Source organism: Mirounga leonina, unplaced genomic scaffold (assembly GCF_011800145.1).
Source record: "Mirounga leonina isolate KUSES-001 unplaced genomic scaffold, KU_Mleo_1.0 Mir_129, whole genome shotgun sequence".
In the NCBI taxonomy this organism is placed as follows: domain Eukaryota; kingdom Metazoa; phylum Chordata; class Mammalia; order Carnivora; family Phocidae; genus Mirounga; species Mirounga leonina.
Window position 1 is genome coordinate 32,221,340 of NW_023270323.1, and position 18,204 is coordinate 32,239,543.

The 18,204-nt window shown below is 36.5% G+C and overlaps 1 protein-coding gene across 1 annotated transcript in view; it reads right to left on the bottom strand.

The window, feature by feature from the left end:
• Positions 1-18,204, bottom strand: part of ADGRL3 (adhesion G protein-coupled receptor L3) — an 811,907-nt gene that overhangs the window by 473,777 nt on the left and 319,926 nt on the right. The window contains exon 4 of the mRNA XM_035004902.1: positions 15,024-15,227. Within this exon, the coding sequence (XP_034860793.1) occupies positions 15,024-15,227 (204 nt within the window). The remainder of the gene's footprint in view (positions 1-15,023; positions 15,228-18,204) is intronic.

Sequence of the window (18,204 nt, forward strand, 5' to 3'; positions counted from 1 at the left end):
GGAGGCCACTAAATCTTCTTGCTACTCCCAGGAGTGCCCCTTCATCGAACAGACATCATCCTAATCGGGATGCGACCAAACAGCTGGATTACAGTGAAGCATTACCCACCGGCTGAATTCCTTACACACACACATCCACACACATGCAGCATCCTACAGAAACAAGACTTATAAATGAATGCTTGAAGACTCATTTCTCACTCCGACCCCTGGGGTCAATGATGTCAGAGAAACTCTTTCTGAAAAGAGCTCTAGAGTGGGAGTGAACAATCAGGACCAACAGTAATGAGCAGCTCTTGAAGGTCACAGCTGTTGAGCATCTAATTGTAACTTGAAAAGCTGAGTCCCAAGTTATTAATGATCTTGCTGATAAACTTTTTTCCCCTACTCCAAGTCATATAAGCTCTTATTCTAACTTCAAAGATAAAGCAAAGAGCTGCTCTAGCTATAAATGCAAGACTTTTCCTGTCTAGATGCAGCTGTGCATATTTGACTGCCTTCTTTCCTCACACACTCGGTGTAAACCGGTGACCTTCATATAAATTGAGGCACGCCTTCTGATTCTAAGATCTCTAAGGGAAGAGATCATCAACTCTGCCAAATATTTTGTTTTAGCTTGTTAGCTACTCAGTATTATAAAACAGACTGAGTGAAATCAAATAAGTAATTTACTCAGCCAAAATGATCCTTTCCTTACTTTATATGCATGTGGCAGAAAACACAACACCTTCCTTCGAAACACAGATGCTATGTTTTTTTTTAAGTTGGGTTATGGGAGGTGAAGTAATATTTCCAGAGGCCAACAAAAATTATACTGGAGAATAAAAAGAACTGTCTGCTTTTCTCAAAAATCACTAAGGACAAAGTAATGCAGACATGAGGAAATATAAGGTATACCATTAAAAATTTAGGAGACACATCACGCATGAGAATACTATTCCAGAAAGCATCCCAGATCCCTCAAGGATGATTTAAATCAGGTTTGCTCCCCCTTCTTGCTTCATTTGATCTATTGGTTTATAATTTCTTCCCAAGTAGGGGTTAAATCTTCACATTTCTCCAGTTCATCTAAACAGAGTCATTTATTTATACACAGTAGGTTCACAGTAAATGCTTGCTGAATGAAGGAAATAATTATAATGTCTTTCCAACTGGAGGGCTGTTCACTGCTCTCACCACAGCAAGCCACTAAGATTCTTGAATGAACCCCTGAGGCTGTCACAGAATGATGCAAGGCACTCACCTTTCCTCCTCACTTCCCCCCAACCCCCCAGCAAACCTAAGGGAATTACTGAGCAGCTTCCACCAAGCCCAGAAGCAAACAACTGAAATCGGAACTGCAGCCCATTAGTAAGACCTAAGTTAGATTAGGAGAACAACTTGGCTCCTGTAGGGTAGAGATGGGAGCAAAACATTTAATGAAATTTTTCTGAGATTCAGATATGTGAAAGAACATGTGTGCAAACACACATCCTCATTCTCTATTCTTTTTTCTTTTCTTTTTTTGCTGAATAGGCTCATCAGTGATATGCCATTCAAGCACAACAATATTTTGTCAGCCACCCCTTGCTTTCACAGGTGGTGGTCTACAGATCACAAGTACTTTGCTATTTGAATTTTAATTAATATATCATTAAAGAAATAGTTATTGAGTAAATATCATGAGCCACAGATAATATTAAGGACCCTAGCATACACATGGTAAATAAAACACAGCGCCATATCTCAAGACTTCTATGATCAAGGAGGAAAAGGTATATAATATACACATAACTATAATAAGATAGTGTAATAAGTTCCCTAATACATTTTAGTGTCAAGCATTGCCATCCACACTTACACTAATCCCTAGAAACTTCCAAGAATGTACAGATCAATACATTTCCATCATTCTTGCTTCTCCATACACCTACAAAAATGAAGCTTCCACCAAACCCAAGTCATTTAATCATCTATCAAATCTCTTGATATTTTCGCATTACCACGGCAGGCTGGTGGTACCATTTTTTTTCAGTAGCGTCAGATCACTAAGCAGGGGTGCAGCAAGACTTGAATAATGAATGGGGAGATCCCCGTTCCCTTCAAACTATAATAACAACTTACATGCAAAATTCCAAAAGGCAAAATCTTATCTCTCCACAGTCTGCATTCACCAAACTCAATGCCAAGCCTTGGAATTCTCCAGTCATGACAAAAACTGAAATAAGCAGTGCTTCATTAAAGTGAAACAATTCATATATCCATCTGATCTGAGAAGACTGCTTTTTTTTTTTTTTTTTGAGGGTGGGGCAAACCCAGTTAATTATATGGTAAGATTTTTACAGTTAATCTTGAAAGACCCAAGGAATAACTAATCAGCAAAAACAGTCAGAAATGCTATCCAAATTCTCTTCACTTCCCTTCTACATTTACACTAACCCTTCTGGGACAATTTGTACATTTATGTGATTTTTCTCTCTGTAGGTGATACCTAAATCTGTTGCTAAAGATCTAATCTACTTTAATTCACATTTTCAAAAAATTCCTACAGAACGGGCTCATGAACACCTAGAAATTTATCCTATTGAAAACTAAAATCATTACCTTCCTCAGGAACCAATATTCCTCGCCAACTATTCAAGTCAATGTATAGATAAGGAATATAAGCATAGGTTGAACTCACAGCCATAAAATATTTTTAAAACCACATATAATGATTTCAAAGCCTTTTATTTAATATACTCCATTTTTAAAGAAATAATGAAAGTGCTTTTAGTTTCTCAATTTTAAAGTCTATGGTCACAATGTCTCAAATATTGTGCCCCAAGTATAAATTAAAAGTGTAATTTTGCACATTTCAAAGTAGTTAATGCATGCATTTATATTCAACTTGCATTTAGATCCATTTTTAAATGGAAAAATGCACTTGTCTTCAGGGTTGTAGTCCTATGAATAGACTCAAGAAGTAAAAAGCTTCATATTTTTTTTCCATAATGTCAAAGAATTTTAGATTTGGATTTTCCCTGGTAGTTTACATAGAGGTTATTATTCTTTGATATAAATTCTCACACAACAGATCATATCTCCAAAATATCATTAATTTATTTACTCATTCAACAAACATGAGTACCTTTCACAGAGCATCCCCAATTTTGGGTGCTTAGAATATAAAGATGAAAGACACAGTGTCTGTTATTAAACGGAGTCAAAGGAAGAAAACAGATGAGTCAAGAGACAAGGTATGGTAGTATTGTCATACCTTTGCCTCCAGGGATCAAGGAAGGCTTCCCAGAGGAAGTGACACCAGACAATATAGAACAGATTAAAAGGGAGAAGAGAAAAATAGACTCACTGACACATTACCTACTGATGCTGTAACATTTTTTTAAGTAAATGATACAGATTAACTCATTTAACACAATAACTCTATGGTTATTATTCCTATTTGAAAGATAAGAGAAGTCAGACATCTAGCAAGTAATGGAGTCCAGACTGAACGCCAGACATTGTGGCCCAAGAAACTATCCTCTTTGGGGCGCCTGGGTGGCTCAGTCGTTAAGCGTCTGCCTTCGGCTCAGGTCATGATCCTAGGGTCTTGGGATCGAGCCCCGCATCGGGCTCCCTGCTCGGCAGGAAGCCCGCTTCTCCCTCTCCCACTCCCCCTGCTTGTGTTCCCTCTCTCGCTGTGTCTCTCTCTGTCAAATAAATAAATAAAATCTTGAAAAAAAAAAAAAAAAGAAACTATCCTCTTTATCACTAAGTTACACTGCCTCTTGCCCCAAATACCAAAAACTAAAATATGACTGGGAGTTAGAAAAGCAAAAAACGGAGAGAAGGGCATGGCAATGACAGAACCCAAAGCAACAGAGTTAGACATAGCACGGGTATAAGGAGCAACCAGAGATGAAGCCGTGAAATTAGGAAGGACCCAGAAAATGAGATTACTAAAGCTCTTACCAAAATACCTATGATGTCCCTTGTCATGTGGTCGCATAATTCAAAGTCTATATCACAATCTTGTAAGAGGAAAACAAGGAAATACCTTATGTAGCATGAGAAACAAAAGCCAAAACAAGCCTTGACATTTTCAATTAATAATAACTTTCTTTAGAGTTATGATAACATCTTATAAACATTTTATATTCTCTGAACTACACAACACAAATAAAGATTTTAACAGTGTATATATAATCTAAAGTAGAGTTCTATCCATGGGTTACCTAACTATTTCTACTTTGTTTAAATTTCACACATGTAAATTATTATCTGCAAGCCTTGGATATGCACTTGTGTATATGTGTATGTCAATTAAAAATGGGAGAGATGCAAAAATAGGTATCACACAAGTAGCTCTTCAACAATACTATGTTGTAGCAGACATTTAAGATGGTAAACAGATTTGTGTAACAGGAGAAAAAAAATACAAGTAAGAAACAAACCAGCAAAACACATATTTTCATATGCTGTTCAAATAATTCTGCTAGACAATCTTCCTATTATAAATAATCAAATTATTTTTTCATTTGCTATAAGTAATTACATTATTTAATATGGGCAAAACCAAATTTATAAATATGAAATGAACATTCTTTTTTCCAGATGTGAAACTATGGGATTAAATTACTTTTACAACATCAACAGTTTCAAAGAAAATTGAGAAGTCAATCTTTTTGAATTCCTAAGATTTTTAAAAAGTAAAAGATTTAATGTATCTACTTTTTAACACAGAAATGAAGGTAGATATAAATATTTTTTGTCTAAGAGAATGCATTGGAAATAATGTTTTTTTTCACATTTTAAGCCTAGTTTTGATCAACATGTCATTAATGACAAATATTTTTGCCACAGTATAATTCTTAAATTCTAAAAAGATTTAAGTATTTAGACAAGTAAAATGATTAAGTATTTAGTTAGGGGAAACTTTGGAGCATGCTCCCATCCTCCTTTTTTTTGGCTATACACTATGTACAAGTATATTTAAATTCATTCAATTAAAAGTCATTACAATATATAATATTTAATTTAATTATTAATTTACAAATCTGATCCAAAAAGATTTCATTTTTTATTAATCTCCAGCAGTATTACATTCCAGAAATAAAAATTTTTAAATTTGTACTACATACTTTTAATATGTTTTCACTCCAGCACTGCTTTAGCCTGTTGTATTTATAATTAGCTAATGATCAAAAAGGAACAGGTAAATGCAATCCCCAAATAGGAGAAAATCACTAAACTTAGTCATACTTTCTTAATTCCATCATATAAACTCATAAACCTCATCCCCTATTATTTGCTCTATTTATACATAGGGCATTTAAGAAAGATCACGGCATCAATAATTTATCACTGAGAATCAAAAACACTTTCATTTTCTCATCCATTTAGCTCCTGCTCTGTCATCATTATGTATGAACTTTCCGTGGATTAGCATTACCAGAGGCTGCCAGAGGAGCAAAGCATAAAAAAATTTTGGGACTTCCCTTTAATTTACCAATTGTGTCAACCCATGATTGGATCACCTTTAACAGCTTATAATTTTCCCTTCCCTAAATGTGGGTGTATCCCCAGGATCTCTCATTGCCTATTATCTTCTCTGCTTTGGGTAATCTCATAACCCTCCACGGCCATAATTATCACCTTTATGTTGAAAACTCCTAACTTTATTACTAGCAGTAACTTTTCTCTTGATATTTAGATTCATATCCCAGAGTTTGCCTGACCTTTATACCTCTAACCCAGTATTTCAAAGACCAAACTCACCATTTTTTTCCCCTGAAAACCAAAGCTTCCTCTTGACATCCTAATTCTGTGAATGGTCCCAACCCAGTCACCGAGGCATCTTTGTTTGATTCCCTCATACTCACTTCCTACATCCAATTAACCAGTAACCAAGCACTGCAGATTCAGTCTCTGTGCATCTCTCACACTGTTCCTCTTCTTTCCATCCCCATTGCTATCTCCCCAGTTCAGACACTCATTACCTTCTGCCCTACAGCAACAACCTAACTGATCTTCCACTTTCAAGTCCCTCTCTACCCTAAAGTTTCCCACATAATCCTGACAGTTTCTAAGCTGCAACTCTGATCAAGAGCTTTTGAAGAATTTTAGCTGCAGACAAAATTATGCACAAAGTCTCACCTGGACATTTAAGACCCCCTACAAGATGGTTACAAACTACCCCTCAAACTTCCTGCCCCACTACTTCTTTCCTCATGTCCATATTGCTGGTTAAGCTAGACTCTTCACTATTTGATGAAAATGACAGAATTTTCTCCAACTAAAATTTTGTTCACATAATTCAATACTTTGGAGCACGATCCCATCCTCCAGCACCTCCCACCTATGCTTGCAAAGGATCCTAGAGATTTTCAAGAGTTAGTTAAAATACCACATTATTGAAGAATGCTCCCTTCCTCTCTTCTCTCCTATCCCCATGCCACACCAGGAATGCCATCTCCTCCTTCTTTAAAATTCTATAGCACTTGTGTGGCACTGCATTTCACCAAATCATAGTCAAATGCATACTAGTATAAGTATACTTATTCTCTCTGTCTCCGGCAAGAGACTACAAATCCTGGAGGAAAGGAACTGCCTTACAGAGGGTTCTATGTACATTACAGGCACAAAGTGTGAATTACATCGAGTTATTTTCTCTTCTAAACATTTACGTTTAGTTACCCAAGCTATCAACCCATAATGTGCCCAAAATATAAAGACAGTATTTTAGAACATTACTTTGTCTCTTCCTCAATCCAAACAGATATATGAACAAGTATTAAATAAATTCACTGAAAATTCTCCATGGATCTTCCATTACATATCTCTGGGATAATTACTACAAAACAAAGAGCCAATTAGAAAAGGATTAGGGCTGAGGCACCTGGGTGGCTCAGCCATTAAGCATCTGCCTTTGGCTTAGGTCATGATCCTGGGGTCCTGGGATGTAGCCCCGCACAGGGCTTCCTGCTCTGCGGGAAGCCTGCTTCTCCCTCTCCCACTCCCCCTGCTTGTGTTCCCTCTCTCGCTGTGTCTCTCTTTGTCAAATAAATAAAACCTTTTTTTTAAAAAAAGGGTTAGGGGTAAATAGTGGTAGGTAACACTTAACTGGTCTCAAGGATTATATGCTTAATTATATTTAATATACTTATATATGATACTTAATCATTACAACAATATACGTACTAAATTATTATCACACTATACAGAAGAGATAATTTTTTTAAAAACATAAGTCCTTGAACTTGGTTAAAACTGCTAATAAAAAATAAAACTGGGAATGAACCTAAATCTTTCTGATCCCAAAGCTCAGGTAATAATGGTAATTCCATACCACTACTCTATCATTAAAAGCAAAATGGTGAAAAATTAAAGATATGTCTATGGGCGCCTGGGTGGCTCAGTTGGTTAAGCGACTGCCTTTGGCTCAGGTCATGATCCTGGAGTCCCTGGATCGAGTCCCGCATCGGGCTCCCCGCTCGGCGGGGAGTCTACTTCTCCCTCTGACCCTCCCCCACTCATGTTCTCTCTCTCTCTCTCTCTCTCATTCTCGCTCTCTCAAAATAAATAAATAAATCTTTTTAAAAAAATAAAGATATGTCTAATAATCGAGAAAAAGAAATTGCTTCTCAGGAAGTAATCATAGTGAGGGAAAAGTCATCAACTTAATTAACCATATATATAGAAAAGAGAAAGAATAGAGTGCCTGGCCAAGTTTCTATATTTCTGGACTGGAGACTCTATGAAGAATGCAGAACCTAAAAACATAGGCATAAGCCAATCTATGAAGGTATAAAGTTTTATACGCAGCACTTGTCCTGCCCTTCCCTTTCATCTTAATTTAGGGTTAAGGCTTCTATAAACACAATGGAAGTTTCCTCTGTATCTGGGATACACTGTAGATCTCTTTTCCCACATACATTGTTTGAGTTGAAAGGAAACAGAAGAAAAAGGAAGGGATTTACTGGTAATTGACTAATTTATGCTGAGAAGTATCTGTCATTGGTAGTGTCAAATATGCTCCCTTGGGACATATATACAATTATTATTTTTTTTTTAAATTTTTTTTTAATTTATTTATTTGACACACAGAGAGAAAGCACAAGTAGGCAGAGAGGCAGGCAGAGAGAGAGGCAGAAGCAGGCTCTCCACTGAGCAGGGAGCCCGATGCGGGACTCGATCCCGGGACTCCAGGATCATGACCTGAGCCGAAGGCAGTCGCTTAACCCACTGAGCCACCCAGGCGCCCCATATATACAATTATTAACATGTGGCAGATACTCAATGAGTTAATGAAACAACTTGCAACACATTCCTAATTAAATCAAAGGAACATTTTTTTTTTTGCCTAAATGTCAAAGTTTAGCTTCTATTTCCCATTATTCATATTGTTCGTAATAAGGAAAATATTATGGTGAAAAATATAATTTCCATAAGCATTTTGAGAAGCTACTCATATACTTCTCAGATGGAAAGGGAAAATAATTTACAGTTTATGCCAAAAGAAACAAAAGAATTTATCATATTTTCCTTTAAATTCTTGAAGGCCAAACTCACTGACACATTTATTTTCAATTAGATTCATCATTCTGGTATTTATACCATTTGAGAAAGAAACAAGCTCCTAAAGAAACGCTTTGAAATCATGTTTAGGGCTGCGAGGTTTATTATTATTTTTTTAACCTCTGTGTTTTACCTATTTCCATAGAAGTCTATTATCCTTCTTTCCACATAAAAGTATAATATGGCCCTAAATGTATATAAGAATTCTAAAGAGTGATGAGCAAATAATGTGTTTTGCATAATAATTAGACCTGACATTTTGTCTCTAGTAGAAAACTTCACTGAAAGACAAATAAAAGTGAACAGGGTCTATTATCTGCAATAATACTATAGTAATATAAAACAAGAAGCTAACACAGCACTTTGAAGGCCATATTACATTGTTCTCTTGCAGAAACAATTACATCCAGAAGGCTGAGCTTGTAAAACAGAGGGTTTTCCGTAGCAATTCCAGCAATATTAATCTCTGTCCTTCTGTGACAAGTTCCTTCATCCCCATATCTCCCTATGAACTTCTAGACGTCAGACTGTAATGTAATAACAAAATTAGAATGAGCTTTTCCAGAAATTTGGGAGTAGGGGAGTAAGAATATGAGAACACCCCAGAAGGATAACTTATCAAAGTCAATATAAGTAACACTAATAAAAACATAGTAAGAGTAATATGGTCTCAGATTTTCCAATGATCATCAGTTATAGCAAAGGCAAATACAAAAACCAGACAGAGGTGAAGAGAAATTGTTTACCACATGCCCATGCTTAACTTCCAGGACATTCTAGGTGAGAATCAAGAGGATAGGAATTGTTCTGTCAAGACGAGGCTTGGGATGGGTGGAATACGAAGGAAAATCAATACAATTCAACCCTACATCGAATTTTTAGCTAAGCTGAAGAGGACTGAGGTGGCATAGGACATTCCAACCAGCAAAGATAATATCATTTGCAAAGATATAGAGAGAAAGGAGCATGGTTTGTCTGGTAAGCTGACAGAACTTCCACAAGGCTGAAGAATAAGACACGTGTGGAAATGTAGTCTGAGATAAGAGAAAATGTGTTGCCTATTAATCTTATTTACTAGGTGTATGTGTTCTGGCCCATAGGTTTTAAAGCATCCCACATTTACCACTCCCTGTTCTTCATTTATTTCAGTGGCCACTAATTTGCCCTACCATGCTGGTGAGTTCATGGTATATAAAAGAATTGACTTCATATCCAAATCATTTTGTTAAACAAGTAACCCAACAAAGGAGTTTTTGCCACCCTTTCTCTGCCTCTATCAATTTGTTATAACACCGTTACATGTACAATTAGGTGAGCTCTTACTGTAGTCTTATATTTTTTACTTTAAAAATGCTTATTTTTTGTGTGTAGCTGTGATTTTCTAGACTCTTAACCACTGAAAATATTAGACATCTCTTTAAGAAATAGCATCACTTTACAACGTCATCAAAGGATAGGCTATTCTAATAATCAGGTTTAATTAGGCAAGAGTATAAACCAAGACTCATTTTTGAGGTACTCTCAAAAGACACGTGGGGATTATCTTTTGTTATTATTTTATTAAACTGTGTGTCATGTTACACTGTTAATGAGTACAAATACGAGCAGATTAGTCTCCTGTATTCTTCCAAATTTTGACATGGAACATTGTATTAAGAACTGAATGAATGTCAAATATATCTGGGCTTGTAGATCAACTGCCCTAACTTTCCAACCTGTTTCCCTGCCATAGTACTGAGAAGTCCGTATTGTGAATGCACATATATAATAAGCATTCTGTCAGCTGGGAACACAGGAGAGCTCAAAATCAGATCTAATCTTGGCTCCACTCTAGCCCTGCTAGGTATTACTGGGAAGTAGAAGGAAGGATTGAATAAAAATCCTAGCAGATGCTCTTTTGTTACAGAGTATCTTATCATACCTAAGCCAAACAGAATGCCTCACAAAGAATGGTAATAACATTTTTTCTTTTTGATGAGAATAACTTATGATCAACAAATAGCATTTCTAGTTATCTTTTTTCAGATTTGTGTATTGTATTTAAGTTAGGAGTTCTTAATTTGGGGGCGAAAAAGTTAGGTTTCTATTCAAAGGAATGTGTTGAAGAAGTTACTTGTACATGTTTGGATAATAACACCATCATCCCATACCAACATTCTCTGTTTCGTCTTGTCATTATTATCTAAGTGGTACAATCATTCATCATGCTATCTTTTAAGCTAGAAACCTGACTGTCCTCTGAGTTTTCTTTTGGCCTAGTCCATATTCCATGAATCTCTAACTCCTGTTAATTGATCCTCATTATCACTAATGTCACTCACTCCTTGAGTCAGGACTAGCATCATTTCATACTTGAATCAATAGAATAACCTTCCTATCTCAAGTCTCGAAGTCTCCAGTTCATTGTTCAAATGCAGGCAGCAGGTCTTTGCTTAATGCCTGTAAGATTAATTTAATTGTTCCCTCACTGCCATCAGCAAAATTCTCAACTCTGCATAATGTTGTATCATGCCAATCTGATCAGACCTTTAACCACTTCTCCATATAATTTCTGCTCCCACATTCAGAACTCCCTCTTGAGCATGCACAGACCAAATATTGTGTTTATTACCATTTTATAAACAAGGTTCTTGGCCTCTTTGGTTATAGGGGAGAGGTTCTTGGCCTCTTTGGTTATAGGGGAGAGGTATCCTCTAGCAAGCATATGCCACACTGTATTCTCTTATTGTGTCCCAATACTCACTGAGAGAACAAAGTTTGAGTTTCCTGTTTGTGTCTTCCTAGCACTTAGTCCAGTATCCAGCAGGCATTTATACTCAACCCAATGTCATTGAAAAAATACGTAAGGGCAAGAATGAATGATGGAACATCCAGTATTTTATAATTCAGATTAATTTTAAAGGTTGACTTTTGTTTAAAATGACAAAATCAAATGGAGTTTTCTACTTGCTTATAATTATCATAAACACATTCCCAAGAGTGGGGAAATGAGAAAAAAAAAAAAAGGTGATGGTAGAGTTCAATGTGATTCTCCAAAAGTACTGATAGAATACACAAGTCCCTTGTAAAAGCATTTTGGCTCTTGCAAAGGTAAGCTTTAAAATGAGCACAGGGTAGAGTTTTTATGACTTGTCAAGATTGAAACGCTTTCGCTGTATTCTGAGAGAACACTCCTATGAACCCTGCATGCTACATGTGTGGCTTGCAGGATGGTTATTTGTAGATCATCTCAATGAACTTCTTATGCATCTGCAGGACAATCACAATTAAAGCAAGGAAAATCCTGATAAAAAACACATTTAAATTCCTTTGGCTTCAAGGAAAAGTCTTGATATCTAGTCATTAACTGGGCAATCTGCCCTCAGACTTCCTTCTGCCTTAATATGCTAAAGAGAAACATGTCTTCTGAGAGCAAGAAAGTCATTGAGATTTTAAACTCTTTATGCTTTGCTGCTCTACTGTGAAGTCCTAATTCCTATGAATCCAAACACTCATTAACTCTTAAGAACCGTTATTAGCTATCCTGAGTCAAATGACTATAAAATTTTAAAAAGGACAAAGTTTAATTTCAAACCAATAAAAGGATTTTTTTTTAATGTTGTTAGGGTTGCTTTCGTTGGGTTTCTACTTGCTTGTTTGGCTATCTATAGGACAAATACAGAGGTTAACATTTTTAAAAGGAGTATCAATTTGATTTTTCAATTAAAAATTACATTAATATCAGTCTTTATAATTTATATTGATTTCTGAGTGTTCTGTATCTTAGAGTATCTTGCTTCTGTAACAGATAGTTGTTTTTATTTTAAGAAAGGTAGAGGCAGGGAGAAAGGGAGGGAGCAGGAGTTTACCGGACCAATTTTCTTGCTTGCATTCTTCCCCGTCTTTTCAACTTGAAGAGCTCAAAGTAATGTGGTATTTCTTCTTTCACTTTCATTTTCGATACGTGTCCAAGCATTCTAGCTGTATGTATTTTTTAAAAGATTTTTTATTTATTTATCTGAGAGCGAGAATGGGAGACAGAGAGCATGAGAGGGAGAGGATCAAAGGGAGAAGCAGACTCCCCGCCGAGCAGGGAGTCTGATGCGGGACTCGATCCCGGGACTCCAGGATCATGACCTGAGCCAAAGGCAGTCGCTTAACCAACTGAGCCACCCAGGCGCCCCTCTAGCTGTATGTATTATCTTCTATATCAGGAAAGATGATGCCCCTGTAATATTTACTGTATTTTTTCTTTATTTTTTCTTTAAGGGGGAACTAGAAGATGACCTTCAGATGCTCTTTACCTCAATGATAAAGTGAGTTTTGCACAAAAGCAACTTTCAAAAAATATTGTCTCATTATAACAGATTAACATGATTCTGTAGGCTCCTTTTAAAATCACATGATGTTTACCTCAGTCTTCATTTATGAGATCACATGAAGTTTGCCTTATACCTATGTTTTCTTTTCTGTCTAAAGCAAAAATATAATGAAATTTTCCTATTCGTAAGTTGAGAGAAAAGCATGATTTAAAACCCATTACTACACTGAAACCTGTCACATACATGACAAAAAGTAAAAGCAAGTAACATAGAAAAATCTTATTAAGCCACAGATTTTGGGGAACATTTGAATTCAGCCAACTTCTTAGTAAAATTTTATAGGAAAAACTATTCTAATCGGCTGACATTCTGATTTTTTTTTTTCCTCAAAACTGAATGGCCAGCAGGTGCGTGTGTGTATATGTTAATGTTAGTTGCTGGCTTGAACATTTATAACATTTACTTACTCAAAAATTAAACTTCACTTTTGGATTTCTTCTTCAGGAGTACTAGAAACTGTGATGAATGTACATGCATTGGAGTAAATTAAATAACATTAATTTTATATTATTATTTTATAATATAAATCAAAAGCCAACATCATGAGGGAAACTTTGTCGAAGCACATTCTCTGAAAAATATGACTGCATCCAATTGAGACAATTTCAGGTTTGAAATGGTAATACAAAACAGAAAGCAGGAAAAAAAAGTTCTTAAAGAATGTTTACTATACATTTTCCCTGAATTGGTTGAGCACAGTAGAGTCAATTTTACACACTTCTGTGGAAGCATATGCACTACCCCATCATTAATCATGAACACCAAGGGAGAAATGCTAATCGGAATGGGAAGATTCTAGGCCATTGATTGACTACGAGTGGACAGTGTCCATTGAGTGGACAGAGCCACCGTGAGTGCCAAGTGACTCACACTTACTCTTTCTACGTGGCTGCAGCAATTGAAGAGGTAGGCTTAACTCTCACATGTCAGAATTGAAAAATCCATCTCAGATGGAATTATGATACATCTCTCTTGGTCCCTGAACTGAAAACCAAGTATTCCAGCTTATTTTACCAGAGAATATGGTTATGGGGTTAAGAAGATAAGCTCAGTGGTATTTCATGTTCCTTTGATGGTATTTCTTGTATGAATATCCCCTTGAAGAAATTATGGGGCAGGAGAGGTGACAGAATTTTAGGAAAATACTTGATAATTAAGGTTCCCCCAACCAAGTACTTCCCAGCCTTTTTCATGTAGCATACAAAGGAAACTATTAATATAATATATAATATATATGAAATATATGCATATTGCATTCATATAAATTTATCAATTTAATTATAAATGAATAAACATTAACATAACATAATCACAAAAATGAATATATATTACATATATAAAATACATATTACATCTATAAAGAAAATATATATTACATATCCTATTATATTTATTGTATTATATTCCCTGGAGGAAATAAGAGGGATAGGAATGCCTGTATGGAGTTTAGTGAGAAAAATTACATTGCCTAAGTATTACATAAAGTACTGGGGGAAAGAACAGTATTAAACTTTGTGCAAATATTATATTTCTCACTAGGGCTTCAAGAGATGGATGTCATTCACTGCACTTACCAGATGCAAAGACAATATTATAAAGTACTTCCCACATTTTCATAAGAAAATTAGGTTGCTTTATAACCATCACTTTCCTATCGGATTTTATGCTTTAAATAACTACATGCATAATTCCCAACCAAGATGTTTTCATCATACTCTCCTCAAAATCTTGGTAGTTTCCACTGATAAGAATTTTTTTTTTTTCAAACATGCAGATGATCAGAAATATTAAAACTTGCCTTTTACAACCGTCACATTTTACAGTAGTTGAAATGGTCACTAAAAGTAATTTTAAATTTCCTGTGATAATGCAGAGATATTTCAAGCCCATTCAGAAATTTAAAGTAAAACATTCTGACATAATGTGGAGGCTCTAATGTAGAACAAGCATGCAGTGTTAAACGACTGGCTAGGAGACCACTAAGTGCAAACATCAGCCACAGTGAGTGGATGCTGACAGTAAATAAATGAGAAGACACATTTGGGGCACTGCCTGGGGCTGAGCCTTCCAGGAGTCCCTGCCCAGCCACCCCCAAACCCCCCTCCGCACCACTGGCCGCACCTTGGGCTGCACTCTGGGCTCCTTGGGCACCTGGACCACGACCTCCTCTGGTAGCTCCACGGGGCCCTTGTCCACGATGAGTAGTGGCACGCTCTGCTGCTGGTTGCTGAAGGAGATGTCTGGGTGGTAGAGCGCCTCCTGGGCTGCGCTCAGCATGTCGCAGTGGGGCAGCAAGGGCTGGATGTCGCTCACTGTGCTTGCCACCTGCGGGGACCGCAGGGCGCACCATCAGACTCCGCTCAGCTCAGGCCCACTGCAGAGGAGCCCAGCTAGAGGCTCTTCCCAAGGCTGCTCTCTGCTGCAGGCCATAGTCCCTGGACTCCAGCCACCCCAGGCCCCACTCAGATAACCCTGGAGCTGAGGACAACACATCCCCCGGTCCCTAGTGTGGTATGGACTGTGTATTTCTGTCCTAGCTAAACACTACCTTAAGTAAGTCAAACACCTCAGCCTAATCTCTAGCAATAATTGGAAAATTAGACATAATTACTGAAAGCAGAGAAAGCTACTTGAAAAAAATAAAAAAAATTTATTTTATAGATTCACGGCAGTCTGCTGTAAAATTATAGCCATTAATATCTATAAGTATAAATAAAAATGTTACTGAACTAAGTATTTACACACAAAAAGCTTTGATAAGGTAATGTGTGCCGAAAGTTTCAGAGAGATGTTTATTTATTTATTTATTTTATTAGTTTTGTTTTGTTTGTTCTGTTGTTACATTTACACGGATTGTTTTATATTTATATGTTTCAGGTCATTTAACATCTTTTGAAAGATACTGTATTAAGATCTGTGGTGAACATTAAGGTGAAAAGGATATACATACATTTTTGCCATTTAAATACACAGTGATTTTACTGACAAATGGTACATATTACATAAATGAATAAATATGGAAGACCAAGACAATAATGAAAAAATAAAATTGTACACATGATTTTTTTAATAATTCACAAAACAGTCATACATAATATGCTATGAAGAACAGAGTTATTTAAGTACAGGTTTTTTTTTTTCCCCTGGTGAATTGATACCCAAGATACACATTTTTCTACACTAATTGCAACTAGTGTGATAAACAGGAATGATAATGAAAATGTTCCTACTACCAGAAAGGAAAAGACCTTACAAAGAAAAAGATTTTGCTTTATACAATTGTTTTTAACATACTACAACATGCATATTTAAAAACACATTAAAAATGCTATCTGACTACCATTCAAAAGTCAGGAGAGAAACTAGGAAACTCAGTAAGGCAAGAGAATTTTATGAGCATCTTTCTAACACTAAGTTTATACAGTGGTGCTATTATTCCTTGACACATAAAATTTGCAGATTAAAAATGAAATACATGTTCTCTCCCAAATCACAAGAAACTAATAACCCTTATAGGAACAAAAATATTAAGAAATTTGCCAAACAATCCATCTCAATTTAATTTAAAAAAATGTTTTAGAATATAACTAGCCAGTCTACAACATAACTAAGTTTAGCATTGCTCTGAAACATCATTTTTATTTATACTCATTATAATGGGTGAATATTAAAATAACTGGGCAAGGGGGCGCCTGGGTGGCTCAGTTGGTTAAGCGACTGCCTTCGGCTCAGGTCATGATCCTGGAGTCCCGGGATCGAGTCCCGCATCAGGCTCCCTGCTCGGCAGGGAGTCTGCTTCTCCCTCTGACCCTCCTCCTTCTCATGCTCTGTCTCTCATTCTCTCTGCCTCAAATAAATAACTAAAATCTTTAAAAAAAAATAAAATAACTGGGCAAAAGGTAATCTCAATGTAATTTTGATAGATCATGTAAATGAAAAAGGTGTCAAAGAAGGAAACAAGTTTTAAGACCAAAAAAGTTGTGAAAAACAAAATCTCTAAATAATTATCTCCTTTAGGGGCGCCTGGGTGGCTCAGTCGTTAAGCGTCTGCCTCCAGCTCAGGTCATGGTCCCAGGGTCCTGGGATCGAGCCCCGCATTGGGCTCCCTGCTCTGCGGGAAGCCTGCTTCTCCCTCTCCCACTCCCCCTGCTTGTGTTCCCTCTCTCACTGTGTCTCTCTCTCAAATAAAGAAATAAAATCTTTAAAAAAAATAATTATCTCCTTTAATGTTTAATTCTAATGATTTTTTTTCTGAATTTTGACTTCTAAAATATCCCTCTCCTCATTGCCCAAAATCTGACTAATTTTTTTTTAAAGATTTTATTTATTTATTTGACAGAGAGAGACACAGCGAGAGAGGGAACACAAGCAGGGGGAGTGGGAGAGGGAAGCAGGCTTCCCGCTGAGCAGGGAGCCTGATGTGAGGCTCGATCCCAGGACCCTGGGATCATGACCTGCGCCGAAGGCAGACGCTTAACGACTGAGCTACCCAGGCGCCCCATGTGACTAATTTTTAATTATTTTTTTACATGAATACATACAGGCATGTTTCCCCTAACATCTTTATAAACTATACTATGGCAGGAAATTAACAAAAGATGATAAAGCTGTACTTTCCTATAAGCTTCAGTTATAATAGAGTTGAAAGATTTCACCCTCAGCCAAGTTAATGTCTGAGGACATTTGGAATGATGGAGCATGCACTTATTTGTTCACTCAACAAATATTTATTGAGTTCACATTATGTGCTAGGTCTTTTTCTTGGTGCTGGAGATTTTGGTGAGCAAAACAGACCATGTGTCTACTTGAATGAATACACTAACAGATAAAAATGTTCTATAAATATAAGTAATCTACAGAAAGTTTAAAATAGGGTAATATGTAAAGGATACTCTGTTTCAGGTTTTATGGAAGACATCTGTGGGAGTAAAAATTTAAACTAAGATCTCAATGAGATTGGAAGTTGCTAGTCATAAATAAAAAAAAAAAAAAAAAAAAAAAAAAATCAGGAGTAAAGAGCATTCCAGGCTGCTGCAATTCCCCAGGTTGAGCCACCTTGGTCTATTCAAGAAATAGCACAATGGCCAATGAATCTATATGTAGTGGGCTGGGAGAAGAATGGTCTGGAATGAGATCAAAGAGGTAAGCAACAGCCAGATCATGAGCTCATACTGAAGGAAGTTACTGGGAAGGAAGAATAGGGCAGGATAGGGAAAAAGACTTGGGAATAGAGACCTCTCCTAAAGTAGAGAGTATTTCAGGAAAGGTCAATTTCTAGAGTAGAGAAAGACAAATGATTTAA